A 25449-nucleotide genomic window follows, 5' to 3' on the forward strand; every position below is an offset into this window, starting at 1 on the left:
GTGGATTTCTGCCTGATTTTAAGGGTCAAGCATACGAAATACCTTGGGGCGAACTAACAATATTGACCTATGTCATTGGGTTGCTGTCTTCAGTATTCTTTTTTTGAAAAGGCAAATATACTCAGACAGATGTGTCCACTTAATAATCTAAAATGTCAAACCACAATTTAGAAAAAGATTCTGGCAGGGAATCCTAGGACTGGACATATGTTGTGGTACATTTCTTCAAAACTCTCTGGGGAAGGAAAAGGAACATTTCACAGTGTGGGCCATATGTTTATAGCTATATTGGACTCTCATTTCAAACGAGCTTGCATACCAGAGTCTAATTTTACAGAAGTACCAGCTTATCAAACACCAATAAATTTCAGCTGGAACAACAACCACTAGCAGGATTAAGGATCAGGCTTGGGAGCCGTGGCCTGGATATAACAGAATGAACCAGGACAGGATTGCATCTGCTGCTTAGTTATTAATTTGTGCCCACCTTATTCCACAAAGGACTCCAGGCAGCTTACAGAGACACACAGAATGCAATGATATTATGAAAAGTAAAAGTAGCAGGGGGAAAATCTGCATAAAGAGAGACCGAGAAACAAAAGGAGGAACCAAGAATGAGACATTAAAAATGCATACCAACCAAAGGACTTGTATGCATGCATATGAGCATAACCAAAGGACACAGAAACAGGCGGGGGTAGGCAGTTGGGGAGAGGTCAATGGGGGAAAAAGGAAACTTACGTAATACTTTAAACAATAAAGAATTTAAAACTAAAAAAAAAAATGCATACCAGAGGGAAGGGCGGGGTCAAGGACTCTGGTGTGCATAATTCTGGGGCACCATTCACAAAGAATGCACTATGAATGGCATCACCCTGAGTTGGGCAATACGGTGGCGAGGCTGCCACCTGCCTCTATATTTATTATGGGTAGGCCACAGTTTGGCTTGAATTTTCTCGCAGGGAAATCTGGTCAGGACTGTGTTTAAAAAACCAGTTGTTCAGAGGGAGTACAATATTCTCGGCGTGAAGACCAGATGGGACTTTTTTCTAAGGGGCTACCTTATGGCAAATGCAGTAATGAGTTTCAGTGAGCTGTGTTTCATGGAGGCTGTCAATGGAGACCCATGGCATTATACCAAAACATAAAAGTCAGTAAAAACAGTTGTGCAGAGACCAAGTTGGGAATTTAAGTTCAACACAGAGTTGAAAATCACACTTTGCAAACATTCCTTAAAATGTTTATTGAGTCATCTCCTATTCCATGCTTCCTCACTCAGTGAAAGATGATAAGTCTTCGCAATGTACTCTAATTACTATAAGGAAATCATATTGACCATATGGAGGACTTGTATTTCCAAAAGCAAATTCTGACTTTTGAAGAAAAGGTATGAACTTTCAGTGGTAGCTGGTAACTTTAGGTTGGAGTTAGTAAATCATTTCCCAGCAGAGAAATATTAGATATCGAAAGAGCTACCAATATAATAAGCTGTATAAAATATTTACTTATGGAAGTCTTAAACACTGATTGATACTAATGCTTCCACAGCAAAATGAAGAGATGCACTAGATCATTTTTTGAAGGCTCTCTCAACTGTAAAACTCTGAATATAGATGCGGAAAAGAGGACAAATCTATAATGGTTAGCATTTATTAATTCACAGAACAGGCAATTTCTGGGGCTAATAAGAATGCATTAACTATGTTTAGTAATTTATCTTCTTAAAGGTATTAGGAAACCAGGGTGTTCATTTAGCATGTAACATAATTGATAGCCATGCAATGTTTAATAAATATTGTGGAGGAGTAAATTTGGTGATAGCATTTCAAGAAATCATTAAAGTAGTCTGCCTCTTTTCCTGCATTGACTAAATTATCTTTACTTCTCTCTCTCTTACATCTTTGCTTCATTACTAGTTTTCCAGAAAATCAAATCCTCTTGAGTCACAAAAGTGAGTTGGAGTTAGTTATCAAAAGGCTTACAGCCCCCAAATGGGATGGATTTATAAGATAAAAACTGAAAGAGTATGTTAATCCTGACCCTGAAGAAGGCAGATGCCAGGAAATCTCAAACCATGATTTTGGAAAACAATTAGTTCACTAAAATCTGGCAAGGAAACACAAGACTGAACACACGTGAACACTGTGAGGTTTCCTACAGTCAATGGTCATTTCGAGACAGTATATGTAAACAATTTGTTACCTTTTCTCCACAGAGTCCCTGGGTTTCTAATACGTCCACAGGCCATATGCAAGGGAGACTATCATTGTAAAGAAGAGAAAGAGAAAAGGAAAAGGACAAAACAAAACAAATCCGTGTGAGGTGAAGCTGATAGACCAGTGTAGACCAGGGATATGGCGGACAATGGATGAGAGACTCCAGAGTCAAAAAAATACTACCAAGTAAAAGGAAACAGTTTTTAATCCTTTGAGCTAGCAATCCCACTAGGAGTCTCTCCTACTGAAATAATCAACGGTGGGCACAAAGAGGGAGCCACCAGCTTGCTCATCCCAGCACTGAATTTAATAGTGAGGAATCGGAAATAACCCAAATGTCCCAAAATAAAGAACTGGTGACATCAATGGTCGTCATCCAGGCAGTGGAATATTTATGTTAACAACAAAAAAAAAAAAAGAAAAAAATCCTATTAGGGAAGTTGGGTGATTTTTATGTTTTTAAAAATGGTCTGTTAAACATAAACACTTTCTTTTGCAAAACACTTTAAAATAAAAATGCTACTCAAGTCTGCTACCAGAGAGCAGAACATTACTTGGCAGCTTCATAAGCAGCCCAAACCCCTGATTCTTCTTTTTTCATTGAAACAATCACAGCCGGGCCTTCCCTGGAACCAGAGTGCTACCTTACTAACGAATGAGACCAAACTCTGGCATTCATCTGCCCATGACTTTGCTGGAAGGCATCTATTCTAAGGAGCGAGGGCACATTTTCAAAAATCATTACAATTTATACCCATTCTCATTTTGATTCAATAGTAGGATATTGGACGGCTTTGCAAATTATACTGAAGGTGCCTCTACATTTCACTCCTGCCAGTTTCCCCCTCCTGATACCAGCTTGTTATTAGCTAATTATATAACCCTTCCAGGTAGCCGCCGCCGTGTCATACTGATGGAGCGGGAGCCTACACAGAACAGCGCTGCCAAGAGCGCCACTGCTCAGAGAGCTGGCGCAGCGAGCAGCAAAGATAAACGTGCTCAAGTAGGAGAGGAAAACACAAACAAAGATGTAAGAGCTCCGCGGGAGGAAATCTTTTATGAGGGCCAGTTGCCAACTTTCAGAAGTTTATGAATCCAAACAGAAAAGCCAGCTCTTCTGAGTTCCAGTATAATGTTTCCAATATTATTACTAAGTGTGTTTAATTATCACCATTTGAGAAATAACACCTCTTGAAAATCTACCAAAAGCTGTAAAAGTCCTAGGTATTCTGAAGAAGTTTTTTAACATTTTAGACATTCTGTAGCAATCAAGCTATGTCCAGTTACGTTTTTCGAGAGAAAAAGAGTTTAAATTCCTTGAAATAACTATAAATGGACATCACTTCGCCGTAATCTCAGAACCATATAGATGTAATGCGTGTAGCTGACTTCGGTCCCTCTGCTCTCTGAGCGCCCCTGACCCGCCATCGGGCCACGTGCCGACAGCTGGCTGATGGCGGGGTCTGACTCTCCAGATTAGTGTCACTGCCACGACCTCCGTGGAGATCTTTTACACTAAAGGCTTCCATGAAAGCAAGGAAGCTGATTCCACCGCTTCCTCATTACCTGATGCATTAGAATGAAGAACACTTAAAATCTCATTCACAAAACACTGTCACCAAGAAAAAAAAAAAGCACTTAAAAAAAAAAAATCAAGCTGCTAAACTCAAGACCTCAGGAGCAATTTAACTGAATCCCCTGGCTACCTCTAGTCTAGTTTCCTGAAGCTAAGGTCAGTCTGTCAAATCTTGACTCTGGAGAGCACAGATAACTATAAGGGTTACTGTTATAGTTTACAGGAAAAAAGAGTTTGTCTATAGTTACCTCCATATTATTCCCACTTTAGTTTTAAAGATCTCTCCATGAAATTATCCACATCCTTACACATTGCCAGTAACAGTAGCTCTGGGCCGCTGCAGAATTGTTAAAAGCGTGGCTATACTTCAAAGTACATTTTATTAGCATTTTATATTTCCAGGCTCTAGAAATATGCACACATTTGTATTATCTTGCTCTTTTCTTCATAGGACTTTTGTAAACAACTTCCTCATAATCAGGTGGGGGATAAATATCTGCAGTTTTACTGATCCCAAGAGTATGTGAAAACCCCCAGCATGATGCCTACAACTTTTGATCCTCAAACACCATTCATTTCTTTTCCTGTGTTATTCCAATTGGACTTCCTGGTCAGAGTCTTTTAGACTTTGCTGTATGTTTTTTTGAGACCATACAGTAAGAAACAGGTGTAAAGGAATTTAAATCACTTCTCTCTTTTTAAAAAATATATATATTTATTGATTTCAAAGAGGAAGGGAGAGGGAGAGAGAGAGATAGAAATATCAATGGTGAGAGAGAATCATTGATCAGCTGCCTCCTGCACGCCCTCTACGGGGGATCGAGCCCGTAACCTGGGCATCTACCCTTGGCCAGAATCGAACCTGGGACCCTTCAGTTTGCAAGCCAACGCTCTATCCACTGAGCCAAACCAGCTAGGGCTAAATCACTTCTCTTGAGAAGAAGGGGCGATACAATCTGAATGAGTAAGTGTTTAGCAAGTAACTATTGATATAGTTCATATATTCTGTTTAAGAAAAAAGTCTAGGCTAGTCACCACAGAATTAAACAGGTCTAATACTAGTACAGCATCTAACCCTTTAGGTAAGGTGATGCACTTGAGGTCTGAGAGTATGATGCTATCACATTACGAGGGATCTGTACCTTTGCATTCAGATTAGGTCTGCTAATCAACAGAGACTATGTCAGCACTACATCTAGTAAATATTCGCACAGAGCAGTCACCTCCTGGGTTGCACTGGTCATGCCACTGACCGCACGGCTTCTGTGGAGCATATCTTGGCTGGATTCCCGCATGTTCCCAAGCCCATTTTAGCAGCAAGACCTCGTGAGGAGGTGAAGGGTGCGGGGGGAAGGAGAAAGGAATGATGAATTATGGGGATACACTGAATAATAACTAGGCCAGTTTATTTCTGCTCTTTAAATGGAAGAAGTTACTACTCTACACTTCTGGGTCTTGACATTTCTACAAGCCATTATCCTATTTTTCTTTTTGGCATAAATTAACAGGTAAAATATATTTGGCCTATTAGAATTACCATTTTAAGTGTTACTGCAATCTGCCTTTACTATAATGGGTATTGGACGGCATTCAGTATATTAACTATATATTGAATATTTCTGTGATTCATCTGTACTCTGTATTCAAATATAAAAAATGCAGTGAATTATTACTCATGGATTCTAATTTGTCTACTCCCTAAAACGTATTTGTAACCCCAAAATCAATTCTTGGGGCACTGCGGCAGTCATCTGAGAACATGCACAGGGCGGTAGAAAATGTGAACTACAATTTGAGATGCCTGCATGCAGGTATAAGACCATGCCTTGCAGTCATCTGAGAACATGCACAGGGCGGTGGAAAATGTGAATTTGAGATGCCTGCATGCAGGTATAAGACCATGCCTCTGCCTTCTTGATTCCAAACTGAAACTGTAAATGGTGTCCTTTTCACAGTCTATTATTCAGTGCCACGGTTTGCTCATTTTTGTGCTTTTCGTTGGTGGTTTCGCTGGCTCCGAAACACAGTGCTGAAGTGCTGTCTCGTGTTCTAACCCTGAGAAGGCTGTGCTGTGCCTTATGGAGAAAATGTGTGTTCGGCAGGCTTCCTGCAGGTCTGAGTTCTAGTACTGCTGACCAAGAGGTCAATGTTATGATTTAACAGTGTATGTTAAATAAGGCATTTAAACGGAAGCACACAAAACACAACATTACGTATTGATCAGTTGACCAAAATAGGACCAGAGATTCGCAGGAACCTAACCCTGAATTCCCTCCTAGGAGCAATGCTTCTGTTTTCCTGATCCAGTGCTCATGATGACTTTATAGAACGCAACTACTTCAATATCAAGAACTGACTGCGTATCAGAATGCACGTGCATTTTGACATCACATTTCACCAATAAGAAAGGACAGTTATATAAAAAGTCAGCTATAAAGGGAAGTGTGCTAGGTGGATGCATTTTTTGGACGGCCCACTATAAAGGGAAGTGTGCTAGGTGGATGCATTTCTATTCTATGGGCAAGTGCTCCTGGTTGCCAACGTAACTTGCAAGATGTAAGAGACAGACACAATCACATTCTCTCAACTAAAACAATTGCTATGCCAGAAAATAGAACTTAAATCAGTAAGGTTACAAAAAGTCAGGGTAAGCCCGGAACATTCTATAACATATTCAAGGATGCCTTGTATGAAATGTGTCCTGAAAACTACAGGAAACTGCCAACAAAAATAAAATAAAACAGAGAGAGACAGAGAGACAGCTTGACTACTGAGCAGTGGTAGTAACCAAGTGCCAGCCACAGAGAAATGAGCCTGTTTCACTGACAAACCTCCCCTTTAAAAGGCAATGCGGTCTCTTGCTTGGATGTCAGTCTAGGCTTAAAAGATTCTTATAAGAAATAAAGGGTAAAATTGGAAAAGAGGTATTTATGTTTGCAGAAATGACAAAGGTGTTTATTATTAGGAAGTGTTTATTTACATATTAAACCCTACAGCCCTGATGTATCTTAATTTTTCCTTTATTCCTCTTACTGATGCAATTCATAGACTCAGTCACCCCGTACCTTCAGCAGGTATTTCTTTATCGTATGGTGACATCAAGGCCACCTTTGTGTTTTCTCACTGTCTTTAGGACTTCCCCTCCTCTTATGTAGTAGGGTGACAGGATGAGACAATAATGAGGGGAATACACTCTAAAGATGAGGCTGAATACGAAACACCTAGCATGAAGAGAGCTACTGAGGAGGAAGAGTTTCTGGAGGGTTCTCTGTGCCATGCCAGGGACGAGGATGGCTTCCAACCACCGTGACCTCCAGGCAGTGGGGCTCATGTTTCCCGCTGTGTTTGGTGAATATTTGCCTTTTATACATACTCTTTATCACATTTACTATCCACAATAACTGCACGAGGCAAACATTATTACCCACATTTGCCAGAAGCTCTCTACATGCTAGTACCATTCTTCTCTTTTCAACTGTGTGGGATCCCAAGGTATACCTCCGGTGCACTCATGAACTCAGTACCCACAGGTGCCAGGCAGTGCCCCCCCTTTTCCTCTAGCTCAGGCTCCCTGAGGTGCTATCCTGCTGCAAAGGGCCTGTGATGCTGGCCCCACTGCTGTGCCCACTCCAAGGCAAGGCCACTGCCAAGGATGCTTGCCAGTCTGTGCCACTGCCATGGTTTCCTGTTGCTGTAGAACCCACTGGACGGTGATCTGCACATACTCTCAAGTGTGGAGAACTGTCCTCCCAGAGCTCTGTAGACATTTTAGTAAACAGCTCCTCATAGCATCTCCTTAGCATCCAAGTGAGATTTTCCAAAGCTGGCCTGGAACACATGTAAGTGACAGGCATGGTGCAGTGGTAAAAGCTCCCATTCCCTCCACATGTGCCCTGGGACCACACCTTGGGGCCTTTCTGCTCTCTTCTCAGGATGGCACCTTTCAACTTAGATTTAAATAGTGGCCCTTGCTACAGATAGTTGGAATGTTAAGTGGACACATTTAAAGAGAGAGTCGCTTTGGGACTGATTGACATACTCTGTGCTCCTAAATAAAATTTCTACTACGATAAAAATGTTTCATAAATGTATATGGCAAATATTACATTTAAAATGACTGCTCTGGCCCTAGCCAGTTTTGCTCAGTGGATAGAGCGTTGGCCTGTGGACCGAAGGGTCCTGGGTTTGATTCCGGTCAAGGGCATGTACCTTGGTTGCAGGCTCCTCCCTGGCACGGGCCCTGGTCGGGGCATGTGCAGGAGGCAACCAATCGAGGTGTTTCTCTCACATCATCGGTATTCTGTCTTTCCCTCTCCCACTTTCTCTAAAAATCAATGGAAAAATATCCTCAGATGAGAATTAAAAAACAACAACAACAACAACAACAAAAAGACTGCTCTGGTACACAGATATTCCTGATCTTTTATCTGGTTTGGTGAAAGGCCCTAGAACAATGATGGCGAACCTTTTGAGCTCGGCGTGTCAGCATTTTGAAAAACCCTAACTTAACTCTGGTGCCGTGTCACATATAGAAATATTTTGATATTTGCAACCATAGTAAAACAAAGATTTATATTTTTGATATTTATTTTATATATTTAAACGCCATTTAACAAAGAAAAATCAACCAAAAAAATGAGTTCGCGTGTCACCTCTGACACGCGTGTCATAGGTTCGCCATCACTGCCCTAGAAGATGTGGATTCCTTCCTGGCCGTCATATAATCCTGGACAGTCACTACTCTTTGGACTTGAGGTTCCCTATCTGTAGAAAGAAGGAACAGTACCAAGTGACCACTCTGGCCCCCTTTAGTTCTAAACTTCTATGAGTTTATGAAACATTTAATACACTATGAGCAAGGTTTGAAGTGTCTAAGCCATTCCCATTAAAAACTGCCATGCAACTCCAAGAGTGTCGTCTCAGGCCCTCGGCTCCCATCCATTCTGATCGGCCCTTTATCTGGGCCATTGGAGGGGTGAGATGAAAGCAAAGAACTGGACTCAGAGGGCAGCAGTGGAAGAGACAGAAACTAGGAACGGGAGTGTGGGAGGAATTCAAGGCAATTCTAGAGTGCGTGGGAGAGCGAGTGGGAGAAGAAAGCGGAGCGCGAGAGGGGGCCTACACCATCCCACTACTCTAAACCGTGCCTGCACCACCTCACTACTCTACACAGCTGGCACTGCTTGCTGCTGCCCAGGTGCCAGAGTGCCAACCACGGCAGAGCCTTGAAGAGCTTTTAGAACACAGAACACATTTTTATGTTCTAAAAACCATGAGCATATGTATATAAATATTCATCAAACAGCAGCTGCCCCTGGAAAGGAAGAAGGGAGTCTCTGACTTCTTGGGTGACGTGGCCAAACGGGCCTCCCAGCAGCTGGCACACATAAAAGTTAACAGGAGGAGACGCGCTCAGCGCAGGGTTACATCCTGGAGATGCTAGCAGGGTTGAGCTTGGCAACGTGAAACGGCTGATTGTCTTCTCGCTAGATCATCCTGGTTCCCTTCCTGCTTCTGAGAAACCAAAGAAGGCTGAGCCTGGTATCCTGGCAGCCAGCCTGATGCTCTGTCTGCCAGGTCGGGCACAGGGTGCAGGGGCTGGAGACCGAGCGCAAGTTTTGCCAAACTGCATGCGGCTGAAGAGCCGGAATCACAGCAGGGCTCGCCTCTGCACGGACACCGCACGGCTAAGGCAGTAGACGTCCTAGCTATTGTTACTTTCCAAGAAGAGCTGTCAGACCTGGCCCAGGCCCAAGACGGCCAGGCCTCTCAGCCCTTCCAGGAAGCAGGAAGAGGCAAAACCCAAGCGGAAAGCAGTCCGTGGAGCTGGAGGGGTAACAGCTGCACGCCAGCTGCTGGCGGCCGGGCGTTCTATTCAGCGTTTGTATCTAGAGGAACAGCGTGGAAGACCCGGGTGGGGGGCTGGGAGGTAGAGACATACAAAAAATGAATTTTAAGATGGCAGAGACCTTGGAAGACATCTAGTCTAGTGTTTTCCAAACTGGGCTGAGAAGCCAGGAGGTGCAAAGAACCCAAGCACAGAGTTTGCCTAGGAAGTCGTTTGAGCAAAGGATTCCGGGTTTAAAACAAGTGAAAAACACTGACAGCTCCCTCTTTTCTTCCCCGCGATGCTACAAATCCCACCTCTGGTAGTCATATTGTGATTCTTAATCAGGGGTGCCTGCCGCACAGGGTGACTGACAGGTGGCAAAGTCTGGAGACGTTTTGGTTGTCACAGCCAGGGACGGGGAGTGTGTGTGTATGTGTCAGTGGTATCTAGTGGGTAGATCCCAGAGATGCTGCTAACCACCCTAAAATGTGCAGGACAGTCTTCATGACAAAGAATGTCAACAATGCTGAGACTAAGACATCTTGCCTCAGAGGCAGGAAACCGTTCTGCAATAAGGAGACATAAAGCTTTTCCTGGTCCCTCTTTCTAACCTTTTCTCTTTTAAAAAGTTAAGGTACTGTAGTGTACTTAACGCACCCCCTGGCCATTAGTAGAGCATCACTAAGAAGGTGATGCGGGGTAGGAGCCCCGTTTGAAACTCAGTAACACCATCTTCTAGTTCTATGAACTTCAGGTTATCTACTTCTCCGAGCCTCAGTTCCACCCTCTAGAACACCATGGAAAAAATATGCTGTTTCAGTATGGTTATAAGGATTGGAGATAGTGTATTCAAGAACCTGGCACACAGCCAGACACATAGTAGGTGCTCAGAAAATGGACAGTAAATGGACCCCCACTGTCATTTACTGAGGACTCCTCTGTCTTAAGGGACCCGAGCACCATCACAGTGACAGAGCGAATTATGTGGAAGTAGAAGACATAGTTTATCCCTCATTTAAAGCGAGTGAGAAATATTTCTCCCAAACCACATAAACAAATGTAAAAAAAATGCCCTGGGGCTGGAACCTGCCTTTCTGGGTCGTGATATGTCAATGGGGGTATGTCCTAGCACACCTGCCTTAATTTCAGCCCTCCTCCCCAGCCCCAAAGCTGGAAACTGCCTTTCTGGGTGGTTCTATGTCAATGGGATATGTTCTAGTACACCTGCCTTAATTTCAGCCCTCCTCCCCAGCCCCAATGCCCGGCATCGGACAGGGAAGGCAGCACCACAATGACAGAATATAGGTCAAGGACCAGTCAGACCTTAATCTAGGTTGTTTCATTACCTGCTTAGAGAATAGACTCTCCTTTGATTTAAATAAGAATATCTGATGCTACTTTCCGAATATGTCGTTCACACAGAACACACACACACACATACACACACGCACGCACGCACGCACGCTCCCCGGCTTTTAGGAGAGAGTTTCTCCTTCACTTTCTCATCCTGAGAAGCAGCCGGTGTGAACACTCCCCCTAGGACGGCCGCTGAGCATGTTTGAGCTCTGGAGGGAGCTCCTGCCTCACAAAGGATGAAAGCAGCAGCTGGTTGTTCACTTCTTCACTGAAGACTTTACAACTCTTTCCTTTAAAGTGACGGCTGTGTATCTCCAGGGGCTTAAGAACGTGCCGTTTAAATTCTCAAAGCTTCCTCCACAGCCCTTTCTCCTGGCACAGATTTGCTCACTGGGACTTGCTATTCTGGAGAATACTGGGTATTTTTCTTGTGATTAAAATGGCAGTGTTCCTTCTAAAATAAGTTACTAAGTTATCAAAAGTGTGATTTTCCTCCTACACATGAACTACAAGATTCAGTGAAGAGGAAAGAGAAACTACGGGCCATTTCCCAGTGATACACTACAAGATATTACTGAATTAAATGATATTTTTATATAATTTAAACTCGTGCAGTTAGTTTGGCCTTTTTACTTTTTTAGTTTGTTCACCTTATGTCATAGGAATGATGAAAGGGTAATTCTGTTTGTAATATATACCAAGTGCATTTTTTACATAAAATGAACAAAGATAATTAACTTATAAGTGCATTCAAGAAGTTGTACCACAAATTATTCATATTACTACTTCCACAATCCTTGAGTAAGAAAAACAACTGGGCCCGGCTGGTGTGGCTCAGTGATTGAGCATCGACCTATGAACCAGGAGGTCACAGTTCGATTCCCGGTCAGGGCACATGCCCGGGTTGCAGGCTTGATCCCCAGTGGTGGGCATGCAGGAGGCAGCTAATCAATGATTCTCTCTCATCATTGATGTTTCTATCTCTCCCTCTCCCTTCCTCTCTGAAACCAATAAAAATGTATCTTTAAAAACAAAAGACAATTGGTACTGATGATCCCTGCTTCACAGCTCTCTCCAAGGACTTGCCTTTCCCAGGAGGGAGCTGTCAAAAGTGCCCCATAGATGGAGCTGTGGGCATCAGCTTGAAAGTTAACCTGAGAGGAAGGCCGGCTCTGACCTGGTTCATCCACTTATAAAGACTCCTCTCTACCCTCCTCCCCGAATCCTACTTCTGCTTCTCTCCCAAACCAGCCCTTTTACCAGCTATTCCATAGAAAAATCTAAATGTGGAAGGACTGAGGCTGTGATTCTTCACAGCCTATCACGGCAGTAGTGAGGCCTGGCTCTACGTGGGTCAGTCTCTCCTGGATGAGTGGCCAGTGTGAGTTCTCACTGACTGCCCATCTTTCAGAATGGTTGCTGTGCTTCTAGAATACATGGAAAGGCTGGGGTTCTTCTTTTTCTTAAATGTTGGTTTATGCTTGGCTTCGCAACTAACCAGCTAATCAGTTTCATATAACTTACTCAGCTCAAATGTGGAAAACACCTTATGACTTTGCAGTCACACTATGCCCAATGCGCAGCAGTTTGGCTTTGACTACCCTTTAGGTACAAGACAGACACGTCTGCTACCAGGCCATATAGATTTTCTGTTCAGAGTAAACCTCCTCTTTTGTTAAATCATGCTTTAAAAAAAAAAAAAAGAAAAAAAAAGAAAGAAAACTATAGGATTTAAAGGAAAAACAGGGATAGGGATAGGACCAGACCACTCAAAACTGAGAGAACTTTGGGGCCAGAGACCTCAGGAAAATCAATCAGCACAGTTAAAATCGCCACAGACATTTGCGGTTTGCATCACAAACCTTTAAACCCAGGGATTTGTGTTTTCCTTTCTGTAGGTCCTTGGAGACATTCGCTCCTAATACAGAGTAACTTTACCAAAATTAAGAGTATGATCCAGAGAGAGCCTTTCTCATCAATCAATTTCCTCTCCGCAACTCAGCTGCACTGGCAGCTCCCCAGGCAGCTCAGCATAATGGCAAGTGTAGTGTATCTTGAAGACACTAGACGCCTCCCATTTCACACCCTAAAGAGAAATACTTCTGCAGAATTGCCGGCGTTGTTCGCTGTTCCTAGTCTTCATGAGTGTGTGGTTATGAAGGTCACTTTCACTGTGAGCAACCTCGCCCCTGATCACTTCCATATTCCTGATCACACTAACATGCGGGAGGAAATCTAGAAACACCAGGATTTTCACACTGAATTGATACCGTTTCCCTATTTACTAAACACACGCCGAGTCAATGTGCACCAAGGAAACACACATCAGAGTCGCAGGCTGTGTCCAAGGGCCCTCCTGCATCTCTAGTCTGAGCCGAGTTACCTGAGAGGGTCGTGCCAACCTCCTGAGGGAGGGGCCTGTGTTCTGACGTCCACGTTGCACTGTGGCATGTCTGGGTCTACTGGCTGGGGCTCTCCCTTTGGTGAGGAATTAATAACCTTATAGCAGAGGACAATGACTAAGCATCTTCAAATGACTGTTAGCTCCAAAACCGAGATACCCCAGTAAGAGAGGGTATAAAAATCACCCCTTAGTCTCCGTGCCAGTGCTCCTGTTGGTGGGAAACTTAGCCTGGGGGAGGGGGGAGGGGGAGAGTCAAGGTTTTCCTGAAATTGCCAGTCAATGGTGGGGAATGTTATGGAATATCTAGTGGTGTCTCCATAAATATTTTTCCTAACTAGCCTCCAGGGAACTTATTCTAAATTTCTGGTTGGGGGGCGGGGGGCAAAGGACTGCAAAAACAAGCAAACAAACAAACAACAAAACCTAGCAACCCAAGTTTACAATATTTTTTATCAGGCAGACTTTATGCTTTTGGAGCACTGGTGGTGGAATTTGGGGGTAGGGAGGCTAAGGGGAGGGGACATGGAGCTAAGTCTCTTTTTAATAGAGCAACTTGGAAAATGAGCAGAGTGGGAAGGACCTATCAACCATATGAGGTCTCCACATTAGAAGAATGTTTTCGCCGAGAGAAGTGAGCCACCCTAAAATGCTAACAAGGAGAGGGGGGATTCAAGATTGCTGCTACTTTCTAATGGTGGCTTAGAGCAACAAATGACCCGTTTCCATTTTTTTTGTAGGCTTACTCCATAAATGTGGTGCCCTTCTAAAACTGCTGTGGAAATTGGGGTGACTTAAGTTACCCCCGATCACTATAATAATTTCAATTTGGCTAAATACATCTCGTTGGCAGGCAGGACCTTAAACAAAAGTCAGCTCTGCCCTCATAATTGAGATAATCCCAAAGGGCAATGGCTCTATGTGTTTGTGTCTGTGTGTGTGTTAAGGAGAAAGAAGAAACCAGGCCTCAGAACACAATTTTTCTTTAAAGTTAATCTGGAAAACCTCAGAACGCACAAAAAGTAGCTTCTAAGAGTAAAATTTCTTAGGCCAGTTAGAAAATAATAATTTTTGGACATAAAGCAAGCAGCACGTCCATCCAGGGTCATCTAAACCAACTTCAAATGTGCTTCCTTCAGATTAGATCTAAGGCCACCACATAGCAGTTTGAGAGATGAGACATATTTTGGGCAATCTATGAGAGAAAAGGATCATCTGTTAATAACTGTGACCAGTGTAGTTTAGATGGGTCATATGGAACCACCATATAATCTGGTAATAGAAACTGGAACAAAGTACTGAAATATATATGCATATATGTGATTCGTGTGTGTGTGTGTGTGTGTGTGTGTGTGTGTATGCACGTGCGCACATGATGTATACATTATTCTGATGATTTGTTTTAATTACTTTGAGCAAGTCCTTAGAGTTTCAGTGAGCTCTAACTGAAACCCCTGGGTCGGAATATTTAGAAACTGAAATTAAACAAGAATCTATAGCATTTCAATTAAATCAATGTTTTGAAAATAGCATCTATTCTGTAATTACAGCACTACATTCTAAACAAAGGTATCAAAGAGAGCCTTTAACATGGGTTGAGGAGGAAAAAGCTCATGACCATAATTCACCTTAAATAAAATTAACATTTTGAAATCAGGTAAGAAGAAAATTATCTGGTGTATAAAGCATAAGTGTATTCTAAACTAAAATCTCTTTTTAAAACACCCCTCAATTTCCCACAAATGCAAGAAAGTTATTAATAACTAATATTTGCATAGCTCTTAGAATTTCTGAAGCACCTTAATGTCTATTATTTCACTTTGTAAATGCAACTAACATAACTTTCTACAAAATGGAAGTGCAATAGATATGTAGGTAGGAGGAAAGGTTAAATTTTAAAAACAGATGAATTTGTTCAACAAGTCAAAATATTTAATTCATTTGTTTGAAACAAAATCATTTGCATTATACACCTCTGATTGTCTTCTTGGGCTGAAAGAGGGCAAACCTAATTTCCATGAATTTGCATCAGCAGTAGCTCACAGTAAAGAAAATAAAATCCCAAATTTTATTAGAAGAAAAATCTACTACTAGTATATTCACAAACAGAACTTTCCACCTCTCTCCAGAAACAGGCTCCTTGACTGGCTCTGTGTGAATTCCTCTAAAGCCAGGGAACCAACTGATTGAGGCAACCAAGTTTTGGGCAGAGAAGCTTGTTCAATTCCATCCACCCTATTTCTGTCAGTGGCACCATTCTTTGTGTTAATAGGCTTCAAGGCTTTGGATTTAGCTTAATTCCTCTTTCCACTCGATCAGCTGCCAAGGCCTACTGATGCTAACTAACCCTGTTCTCTTACATTGAGTCTCCTTTTTCTGGTCTGTAACCTTCACTGAAGTTCCCACTGTAATGCTATTAAACTTCTAACAGGTCTCCACCCCAATTCACTCTAGACACCTCTACCACTCTGATATCCCTAAATTTCCCTTTATAAATACTCAGTGGGTCTCCCCTGACTACCAAATTCTGTACAGGCTTTGTACATGGCATCGTGGTCTTCTAAACATGAACCTACCTATCAGCTTTGTTTCTCTACACACACTTCCTGATCCAAGTAATCGATACCACTTGCTTTCCTCCTAGTCAATGCCTATCTTCATGTCTTCAATATTTGTAACCTCTACTTGGGGGAACCCTACTCATCTTCCAGGGTCCGTCCCTAGTGTCCCCTCCATAAATCCTTTTCTCTTAAAAAAATTTTTTTTTTATTGATTTCAGAGAGAAAGGAAGAGGGAGATAGAAACATCAATCATGAGAGAGAAACACTGATCAGCTGCCTCCTGCACACCTCACATTGGGGATCAATCCCGTAACCCAGGCATATGTCCTGAACGGGAATCAAACCATGACCTTCTGGTTCATAGGTCAATGCTCAACCACTGAGCAACACTGGCCAGGCAATGACTCCTTTTCGGACTCCCCTGTAACTCCACGTGGCTTCCCATTCCTCTGAACCATGCCATGTTGCTCACACCTTTCCTATGGCTTTTATATTATGCTATCCTTTCCCCTCTCCAGGGGTAAATGGTGAACCCTTTGAAGGCAGGAACTATATTTTTCTCATTGTTTCATCCCCCAATGGGCTAGCACAGTACCTTGCTCATTGGACTTACTCAATATCTGTTGAACTGTGAAGAAAATCATATATTTTTTTTATAGAAAATAAGTGTGAAGGCAAGTGAAGTCATTTTTGGCTCAAGTTTTTAAAAAAGAAGGCCTCCAGTTCACTCAAAATACTGTTACTCACTCTTAACAAGTAATCAACAGCCAGTAAATTACTCAGCCAGAGAATGTAATTCAAAGCTGTAACATACATAACTATGAGTCATGCTGGCAGCTGGGCAGGTCTGTCCTGCTTGTAAGGAAAAGAACATTCATCTGAAAAGACTATGGAGCAGCCACAAAAACGAACAAGTTAACCACAGTGTCAGATGTCACAGCTGGACAAACTGCCCACAGCAGTGGTTTCCAAGCAGGGCAGGTGGCGCATTTATATGTCTGACAGAGGCAAGAGAACAAGGCTGATAAGGCCTACACTCTAAAGCTTCAGAAAGTCAGCAATGTCAAGCCAGTCTCGGATGGGCTCCTTGTAGCATGCTCTCCACAAGGGATGAGTATGAAGGAGGGTGTGTGTGAGAGATATGGATGTATGTTTTGTTTTTTAACATGCTGCATGTTGCCAGTAAAAGCAGGAAAGTGCTAATGCACATTAAATAATGTATAAAACTTCGGGGTGTTTTCTTTGTTATTGCCTTTTTTTTTCCAGAGAAAATTCTTGACTGTCCACATCCTCATTTATTAATAACTCCTTAGAAATTATTCAGTTCTCTACATTGAATTTTATGTGCTCAAAGAGGAATGAAGCCTATTTCATTTTTTTAAAAAGTCTGAGAAAGAATCAAGTTTAAAAAATAATCTGTATTCAGTTTTTTAAAAGTTTCTGGGGGTTACCATGTTTGAGTATTTTGAAGTATAAAAAAAAGGTTTCTCACTAGCAGAGAATTTTAAAGAGGGGTTTGTGAGCATCTGCTAAGATGGCCCTGGGTCCTTTTATTTGATTGGACACACATACATAGAGGAATGACAAACAGAAATTTGCAATAATCCTGTTTCTAGGAACTGCTCTGGTTGTGCAAGAAAAAAGAACATGGGGAACAATTGGCAAAACATGGGAGAAGGAAGGAAGGAAGGAAGGAAGGAAGGAAGGAAGGAAGGAAGGAAGGAAGGAAGGAAGGAAGGGGAAAAAAGGGAGGAAAGAAGAAAAAAGGAGGGATGCACTGTGGAAAGGAAGGAAGAGAGCGAGGGAGGGAGAGACAAAGAAAGACAGAAAGGAAGGCAAGTGCAGGAGAGCAAGGAACACTCGGCGAGCTGGAAGGGTTGCAACCGTTGTGTCTGAAATTATCAAAGGCGAGATGAAGGCTTTGCCATTGTGGAAGATGATGCAGATAAGGCAGTGTGTGACATTTATGTTTTGCAAAAAGCAACAGAGACATCAAAGTTAAATAGTAACTGAAAACATTCAAATGTGCCATATCAATATAAACAGCCAATAAGAGTTAAGTTTCTAATATCATTAAAGTATAATGCCAATCCTTAGAGATAGGTATTGTTAGAGCTATTTTAAGGATTATGTAATTGAGGGTTAGAGAGGGTAAATAACTGGTCTAAGATCTCATATCTGTTAATGAAGCCAAGGTTTGAACCCTGGAAGATTTCATCCATCCATTTCATCCATCCATCCACCTATCCATCCATCCTCTCGACAGATATTAACCAACAGAGAACTACCAAGCTCCTAGTTGTCAGTTACTCAAAGTAGCTGGTGAAGAAAACAGACATATTCCTTGCTCTCAAGAGCTTATCTTCTAGTAAGAAAGGTAATCAATAAACAACTAAATAAACCAATATCTAGTTACAAAACTTGATGAATGCTATGAAAGAGATGGCCAGAGAGCAGTCATAGAAAATAAAGCAGGGCATTACCAAGTTGGACAGCATGACTAGAGAGGTTCAACTGGGACCTAAAGGATGGGAAGGAGCCGGCCTCAAGAAGGGAAACTCATTCCCGGAGGAGGGAAGAGCTGACACAGCTGGAGCACCGTGGGCAAGGGGTATCAGTATCGTAGCAGATGAGGTTGGCAAGGCAGGGAAGGGTCCCGGCATGGGGACTGCTGCTGGTTAGGAATGTGGGTTTTATTTCAGGTTCACTGGGAAGGCAAAGAATGGTTTTAGATAAGCTACATTAGTGGGCCCAAACACCACACTGCTTCTGTGTGAGCAAGGTAGGAGGCAAGGGTAGAAATGGAGAGACAGGAAGGAGGCTCTTGCAGGAGTCCGAGAGAGATGGGGGCCTGGACTTGGGTGACGGCGGTGTAGATGAGAGAAGGGCACTCAGACATGATCTGGGACATAGTTTGGTGGCAGCAACGAGAGGTCTTGCAGACAGAATGGATGTGAGGGGTGAAGGAGAGGGAGGCAGGGAGGATAACTCTAATCCTGGGCACTGCTCTGCCTTGTACGTCACTTGATTTTCTTAACATATTTCTTATATAGAAAAGTGAGCTAGATTTATACTGGTGTTTGAAAAGACTATCTTTTATAAATAACTCATGTGCTAAAAATCTCAGCTTCTACACCGAGCTCACCCTCTGACTGTACTGTAACACGCACTGAGGCACACTGCCACACCTTGAGGTGTGTGCTGGGAAGAGAAGGGGCTCGCACACCAAACCACCTTGGGTGGAAGCACAGCTGTACCATTCTGCTAGGCGAATACAAAGAAAGCACAACTCTAAGTCTCAGACTTTACAAACACAGGTAAGAACTCTCTTACAGTTTCATTGTGCGAATGAAATAAGATAACTTATAGTAAGTTCAAGCATGTTGTGGAAAGTCAATAAATGTTAGACCGTCCCCATCCTTTCCCTGTTACAGTGATGAGAAGGCCATCAGCAGGCTCTTGGAGAACCTCTATAACAGAGACGAGTGCTGTGACTGAGTGCTGTATTTTACTGGGTGCACTCCAGAGGAGGGACTGCAGATGGGTTCTAAAGGGTACGTGCAAGGCAGTTCTAGCTCTATAAGAACTATTTTCACTGTGCTGACTAGAAGGGTTGCCAAACAAAATATAGGACATCCAGTTAAATTTGGATTTAAGATAAATAATAAAAATTTTAAGTATAAGTATGTCTCATATACTATTTGGGATATACTTATACTAAATGTTTTTCACTGCTATCTGAAACTCAATTTTAACTGAGAGACCCCTATTTCCATTTGTGAAATCCGGCAACCCTATAACAAAGCAAATTTCTACTTTGATTAGGAATAAATTGATCCAAGGTTCTCCCTTTATAGTTCCTTAAGATGCTCTAACTCTTGTCCGTAGAAGAGGTTATGCCTCTCACCATCATGGCTCTATACTTCTACACCTTCTATTTTTTCATATATTTTATTCACCCTCCTCCCACTGTTCTAATAAACATTAATGTCCAAAGTCTACTGAGTAGCACTATGTTAGGTACAAAATTTTACTTTGTGGTCGTAAAGAATGCTGCTGTGTGTGCGCGTGCATGTGTTGTGTTAACCTTTTAAAATGAGGGTTAGTTAATAATACATCATCAGGAATACATTTTGTGAGTTTTCTAGTAGCAGTGAATTAAATATGCATCCACATTAATGGACACGATTTAGATCCTAGAGGAGTAGAACCAGTTATTGAATAAACTGAAAGAGAAAAGCTTTGAGTTCATTCAATAATTACCATCTATTGAAAGCTAAGACTTGGAAATCTTTTATTTTAAATTAAACTACATGAAAAGAATTTGAAAGTTTAGGCCATAATTTTATCGGTCTGCGTGCTCCCTTTGCATACTCATGAGTTTTGGTGTAGAGAGGAAAAAAATGAATGGACACATAAATATCTAGTTAATTGTAATAGTCTAGAGCAGTGTTACTATTGCTCTTGTTCCACAACAAAATAAGGAGCTAGATCCAGAATGAAAAGCAGCACACCAACAAAATTTTGTCATGAGGTTGTCAGTTGAACTAAACACAGTACTTAATAGTCGATTTACATCCTGGTGCCAGCTCATTTTCTCACTGTGGACTGGTAACAAAAATCTCACAGACTGATGCCAGTCTGAGGACCAGATTCTGAGCAAGGCTCATGGGGAAGATCCCAGAATTCTCTACGACATACCTTCCATATCCTAGCAGACATAAATGGAGAGATCTCTTCCTCTGGCCATTTTGCAGACCAAAGATCCTCTTATTTCCTTGAAATAAAGGCACAGATATTTTCTCCATTCTAAGCATCTAACTAAATATCTATCAAACAATAGCTGCCCCCGTTTTAGAAAGAAGAGGACGTGTGCTTACTCTTCTTGCCGTAGGTCATTGACGCTGCGGTCCAGGGAGATCATGTCACTTGCCACCATGTTAAATCCAAACTCTTTAATGCTGGCTTGAACTGCATGTTTGAGTTCTGGTCCCAAAACCAATGGCTTGGCATTCTCTCCAGGGCCACCAACCACTCCATGAGGCTCAGGTTCTTTGGGTTCAAAGTTACCGAGGATCCCGGGGCGTAGCACAGGATCCCGGTAGGTGAATGTCTGAGGCTTAAAAGTGAGATACTGCCTCTGCATTATGTCCCTCTGGTTCTCTCCTCCAGCATGGTGCTCTTGTTCATTTTTGGCCTTGTGTTTTCTTCTAATAGATTCTAAGTCCACTTCTACTCCTTCAACATGAGGCCAGGGTACCACAGGTTTGAATCTGTCATCCCCAGGAACTAGTCCATTGCCTCCTCGGTTAGGCATGGGGTTATTGACATCTCTGTCTTCCTATACAAAAGGGAGGGGGATATACAATGAGTACATGAAGGCAAACCACAGCAGAGTTCATGATACCAATTTTCATGTTTTAAAAATGGCGGAGGCAACAATAAAACGGTTTAAAGCATGAAACCGAAGCAGGCCAGTAATCAGGACTTCCCATGAGAAGATACCTTTCGGGGAGTGAAGGGCATGCCAAGAGATAGACTATTTCCCTGCTTTACCATCTTCAAGGAAATGCATGAAGGATGCATTGTTTACTTCTCCCCTTCTGAAACTAACTCTCTACCAAAGACCTCTTAACAAAGCCCAGTGTTGTGGGGTAGAGCAGTGAAGTTCTAGGACCTTTGACAATAAAAGACACTTAATAGGTCACATCTATAATAATAAAAGTGTAATATGCTAATTAGACCAGACATCCTTCCAGACGTCCTTCCAGATGACCTTCCAAAGAAAGCCGGGGCTGCGAGGGAAGCCTGGGTCCCAGGTTCCTGAGGGAAGCTGGTGCCGGCAGCCAGGAGAAGGAAGGCCTACTTTTCCACGAATTTCATGCATCGGGCCTCTAGTTGTACAATATGTGGTTTTCCCAGCTGACCAGTGTACAACAAATATAGCTTTGTGTCAGTAATTCAGCCATATGGTGGCAGTGGTATTAGATGCCACTCATCACTAGGCTGGCTTTGTGCCCCTAATGGCAGAGGAACAAGGCAGGCATATGCACCCAGCAGTCCCAATTTGGTATTTTCTACTCAGTGAAACCTCAGCTGAATTGAGAACTATTTTTTTTAAAAAAAGCTCTAATAACTATAACCAAGTCAGTTTGGGCTTTTAAATCACACCCAATCCCTTCTTTCTTCCATTCCAGAGGTGACCCAGGGTAAAACAGGTTCTGCATGTAAGGAGACTCAGTAAAGGCTGCCCCCTTTTCTGTGTGGACCCTCCTCATCACGAATACTGATCTTCCAGTCAGGGACTCACAGTGCTTTTGCTCCCAAGGTGCAGTATATGAAGTTTCTGCTAAACCAGTGCTGTTCTCTGCATGAAGCAGTCTTTTCAACCTGAGCATCACCCCAGTGGCTTTAAAAAGTACCGGTTTCCCAACCCCAGACTTTATGATTTAATTGTTCTGGGCATCCCGATTTTTAAAAGCTCCCAGGCGATTTCACTGTGCATCCGAGCTTGAGAACCTCTAGCTTAAAGGGAGAGCCGCTAGCTATAATTAGACCAGGGGAGTTATTGAGTATGCATAGCTGGGCAAGAGGCAAGGTGAATTGATAATGTGAATTTAGAACAACTGCAAAACAGGCTAACTGGTTTACCACCTCACTCCACACTAAGATTGTGATCCTTTAATAGATTCAAAATAGAATAGGTACCATCTGACCCAATGTTTGTACAGTGTTAGAGTTATCTTAAAAAGAGGTGAAAGCTTTGCTTTAAAAGGTACAGAAATAAGGCTGTAGGTAGGATGCTGACAGGTAGGTTGTTATGTACTGGTAGTTTATTTAGGGACAAAGATCTCCTTTCAGAGTCAGTTAATTCAAATGTGAATTTAGTTGATGTTGATGTTTTGGTAAGGACTAGCTAAGAACTGATTTTAGAGTTCAGTAATGAATTTTTTAAGAATATATTTTTATTGATTTCAGAGAGGGAGAGGGAGAGAAAGAAATATCAATGATGAGAATCATTGGTCGGCTGCCTCCCGCACGACCCCCACTGGGGATTGAGCCCACAACCAGGGCATGTGCGCTTGACTGGAATTGAACCTGGGACCCTTCAGTCCCCAGGCTGACGCTCTATCCACTGAGCCAAAACAGCTAGGGGCAGTAATAAATTTTAAAAATTTATCTATTTGTTTAGTTAATATAAGCATATGATACAAAATCCAAAGGATTCAAAAGGGCAAATTGCAAAAAGCAAGTTTTCCTGCCTTCCCTTCTGTAGAGGCTATCATAACCAGCAGTTTCTATAAATTTTTCTAGAGATGTTATATGCATGTATAAACATACATGTGTATATATAGCGAGAGAATTTTTTTGCACATGGGACATAGATTTCAATTGATTCATTAATTAAAAGGGAAATCCATAGATGTTATAATTGGTTGAAAGGCAAATTCAAGGAACAGACAAATATATAAACATCAAGAATACAGCAAAAAAGGAGCACTCATAACCACTTCCAGTTTGGCACTGTGAGATTGGAATAAATTTTTGGTCAATTAAAATCTTAAAATTAAAAAAAAAAAAGAGTACTGCAAAGAATTTACAAGTAGATGCAAAACGGGTAAAATTGGTAACTATCCAGAGGGCAATAACCAATTGCATTCCACAGTACACAATTTCCTTTTCAATGAACAAGAACCTTTTCCATTACTTTCAGTTTTCTATCACTTACAGGATTGTAAAAGAGCTCAAAGATAATAAAAGGACGAGGTAACCTTAGAAAGCTGAGTCAGATAGTATACTCAGTAATCTTTTTGGTCCATTTCAAAGTTGTTTCACAATTTTCCTCTGATAACACAAAACTGAACATAAAAAATGCAACACTCAGCCTGATTCTATAAATATGATGCCTTTCTTTAGGCATGTGTTATAGGCAGATAAGGCTTCTGGATCAGGCCTTTCTGATCAGCACGCCCTCCAGGAGGGACTTAGCTGGAGCCTGACCTGAGCCCTAATAAGGATCAGAGGTGAAGAGGTAGGAGGCAGTGCTGCCAGACATCTTCTATTCATGAAGTGCTGAGGGTTCTTTTGAGAATTAACTCTTACTAATGAGAGGAAGTCAAACCTCACTGTATTAGAGATGCAGGCACTGAAGCTGAGAAGTAATTGTGATGTTGGAAAAAGTGTCTATTTCTCCAATTCATCTCCTGGCTCTTTCCAAAATTATGCTCACTTATGGCGGTGTTGTAAACAAATTAAAATAGAGAAATCATTATAAAACTCTAAGATATTGGACCCAAGAAAGGAGAAACACATTCTCCCCCTTTTCAATTTTTTACATGAAGGCTGCACTAAATCAGTAACTGGGGAGGTAAAAAATGAGGGGAAGGAAATGTCAAAAAATATAAAAAAGTAGATTAAACAGGTCATCAGATATCAACATCTATAACCATAGCATCCACTATGTTGCCTAATATCCTATAAGGGAAAAATTACATATTGGAAGAATGTGGAATATGATGGTACATAAAATCAAGATAGCCAAATTATGAAACACACTAGGGGCCCAATGCACAAAATTCGTGCAAGGGCCTTGGCCCCGGCCCCCGCCCACCACCGTGGTCTGGGGCCTCTGCCGCCTCTGCAGCTTTGTCCAGAAGAAAGGACGTCTGTAAGGACATCCGGTCTAATTAGCATATTACACTTTTATTATTATAGATAGTATAGTGTATGTTGGCCTATGTCTACATAAAAATTGCAAATTTAAATATTTCTCAAATTCAGCTACCTCAACAAGGGAATACTTAATGGACTCAAACTTCATGCTCATCTTCCTCCAAAAACTATTTTGATCTTTTCTTAACGTAAGGGTTCTTTGTCTAAATTTTAACTATTGGTGTTCTCTACAGTTCTGTTAAAAGTCTATCTGTCATTCCACCTTTATTCTGCATTATATTGCTTCTAAGCTAGACAACCAGATTTATACTGATCATTCCTACTTCCATTTCTTTAGCCCACACCACACTTCTGATCTTTGGATCTTACTGTCAATTACTTCCTGATCATTTCTACTTATATCAGTCTGGTACCTCAATTTAAGAAACCCCAAACTGAACTTAACATTGACCCCACATCATAAACCTATTTCAATTACTGTCTTTCCTACTTTGGGGACTGGAACCACCATCCACTCAACTGATCAAGTACACACCTGCATTTCATCCTTACCTCCTATTCTCTTTTATCTACCCTACTGCCATCCAATCACTCATGAATTCCTGCCAATCCTATCACCTGTATAGCTCCTGCATCTGCCCACTTCTCTCCTCTACCCTTACCTCTTAACAGGATTACCACAACAGCAATAATATTGACAATTACAAACACTATAGTTTAAGTGCTTAACATATATAACTTAATCCCAAGAGTTAGTTTCTATAATTACCATCCCTATTTTACAGACAGAAAATCTGACAGAGAAGTTACCTAATGTCAGAACCAGTACATGGCGG

The 25449-nt window shown here is 41.9% G+C and overlaps 1 protein-coding gene across 1 annotated transcript in view; it reads right to left on the bottom strand.

Annotated features, from left to right (window-relative positions):
• The window catches only part of GALNT7 (polypeptide N-acetylgalactosaminyltransferase 7), a 137472-nt gene that overhangs the window by 48214 nt on the left and 63809 nt on the right, over nucleotides 1-25449 (bottom strand). Inside the window, exon 2 of the mRNA XM_005882692.2 lies at nucleotides 20821-21281. Within this exon, the coding sequence (XP_005882754.1) occupies nucleotides 20821-21281 (461 nt within the window). The remainder of the gene's footprint in view (nucleotides 1-20820; nucleotides 21282-25449) is intronic.

This window comes from Myotis brandtii, unplaced genomic scaffold (assembly GCF_000412655.1).
Source record: "Myotis brandtii unplaced genomic scaffold, ASM41265v1 scaffold733, whole genome shotgun sequence".
Lineage (NCBI taxonomy): Eukaryota > Metazoa > Chordata > Mammalia > Chiroptera > Vespertilionidae > Myotis > Myotis brandtii.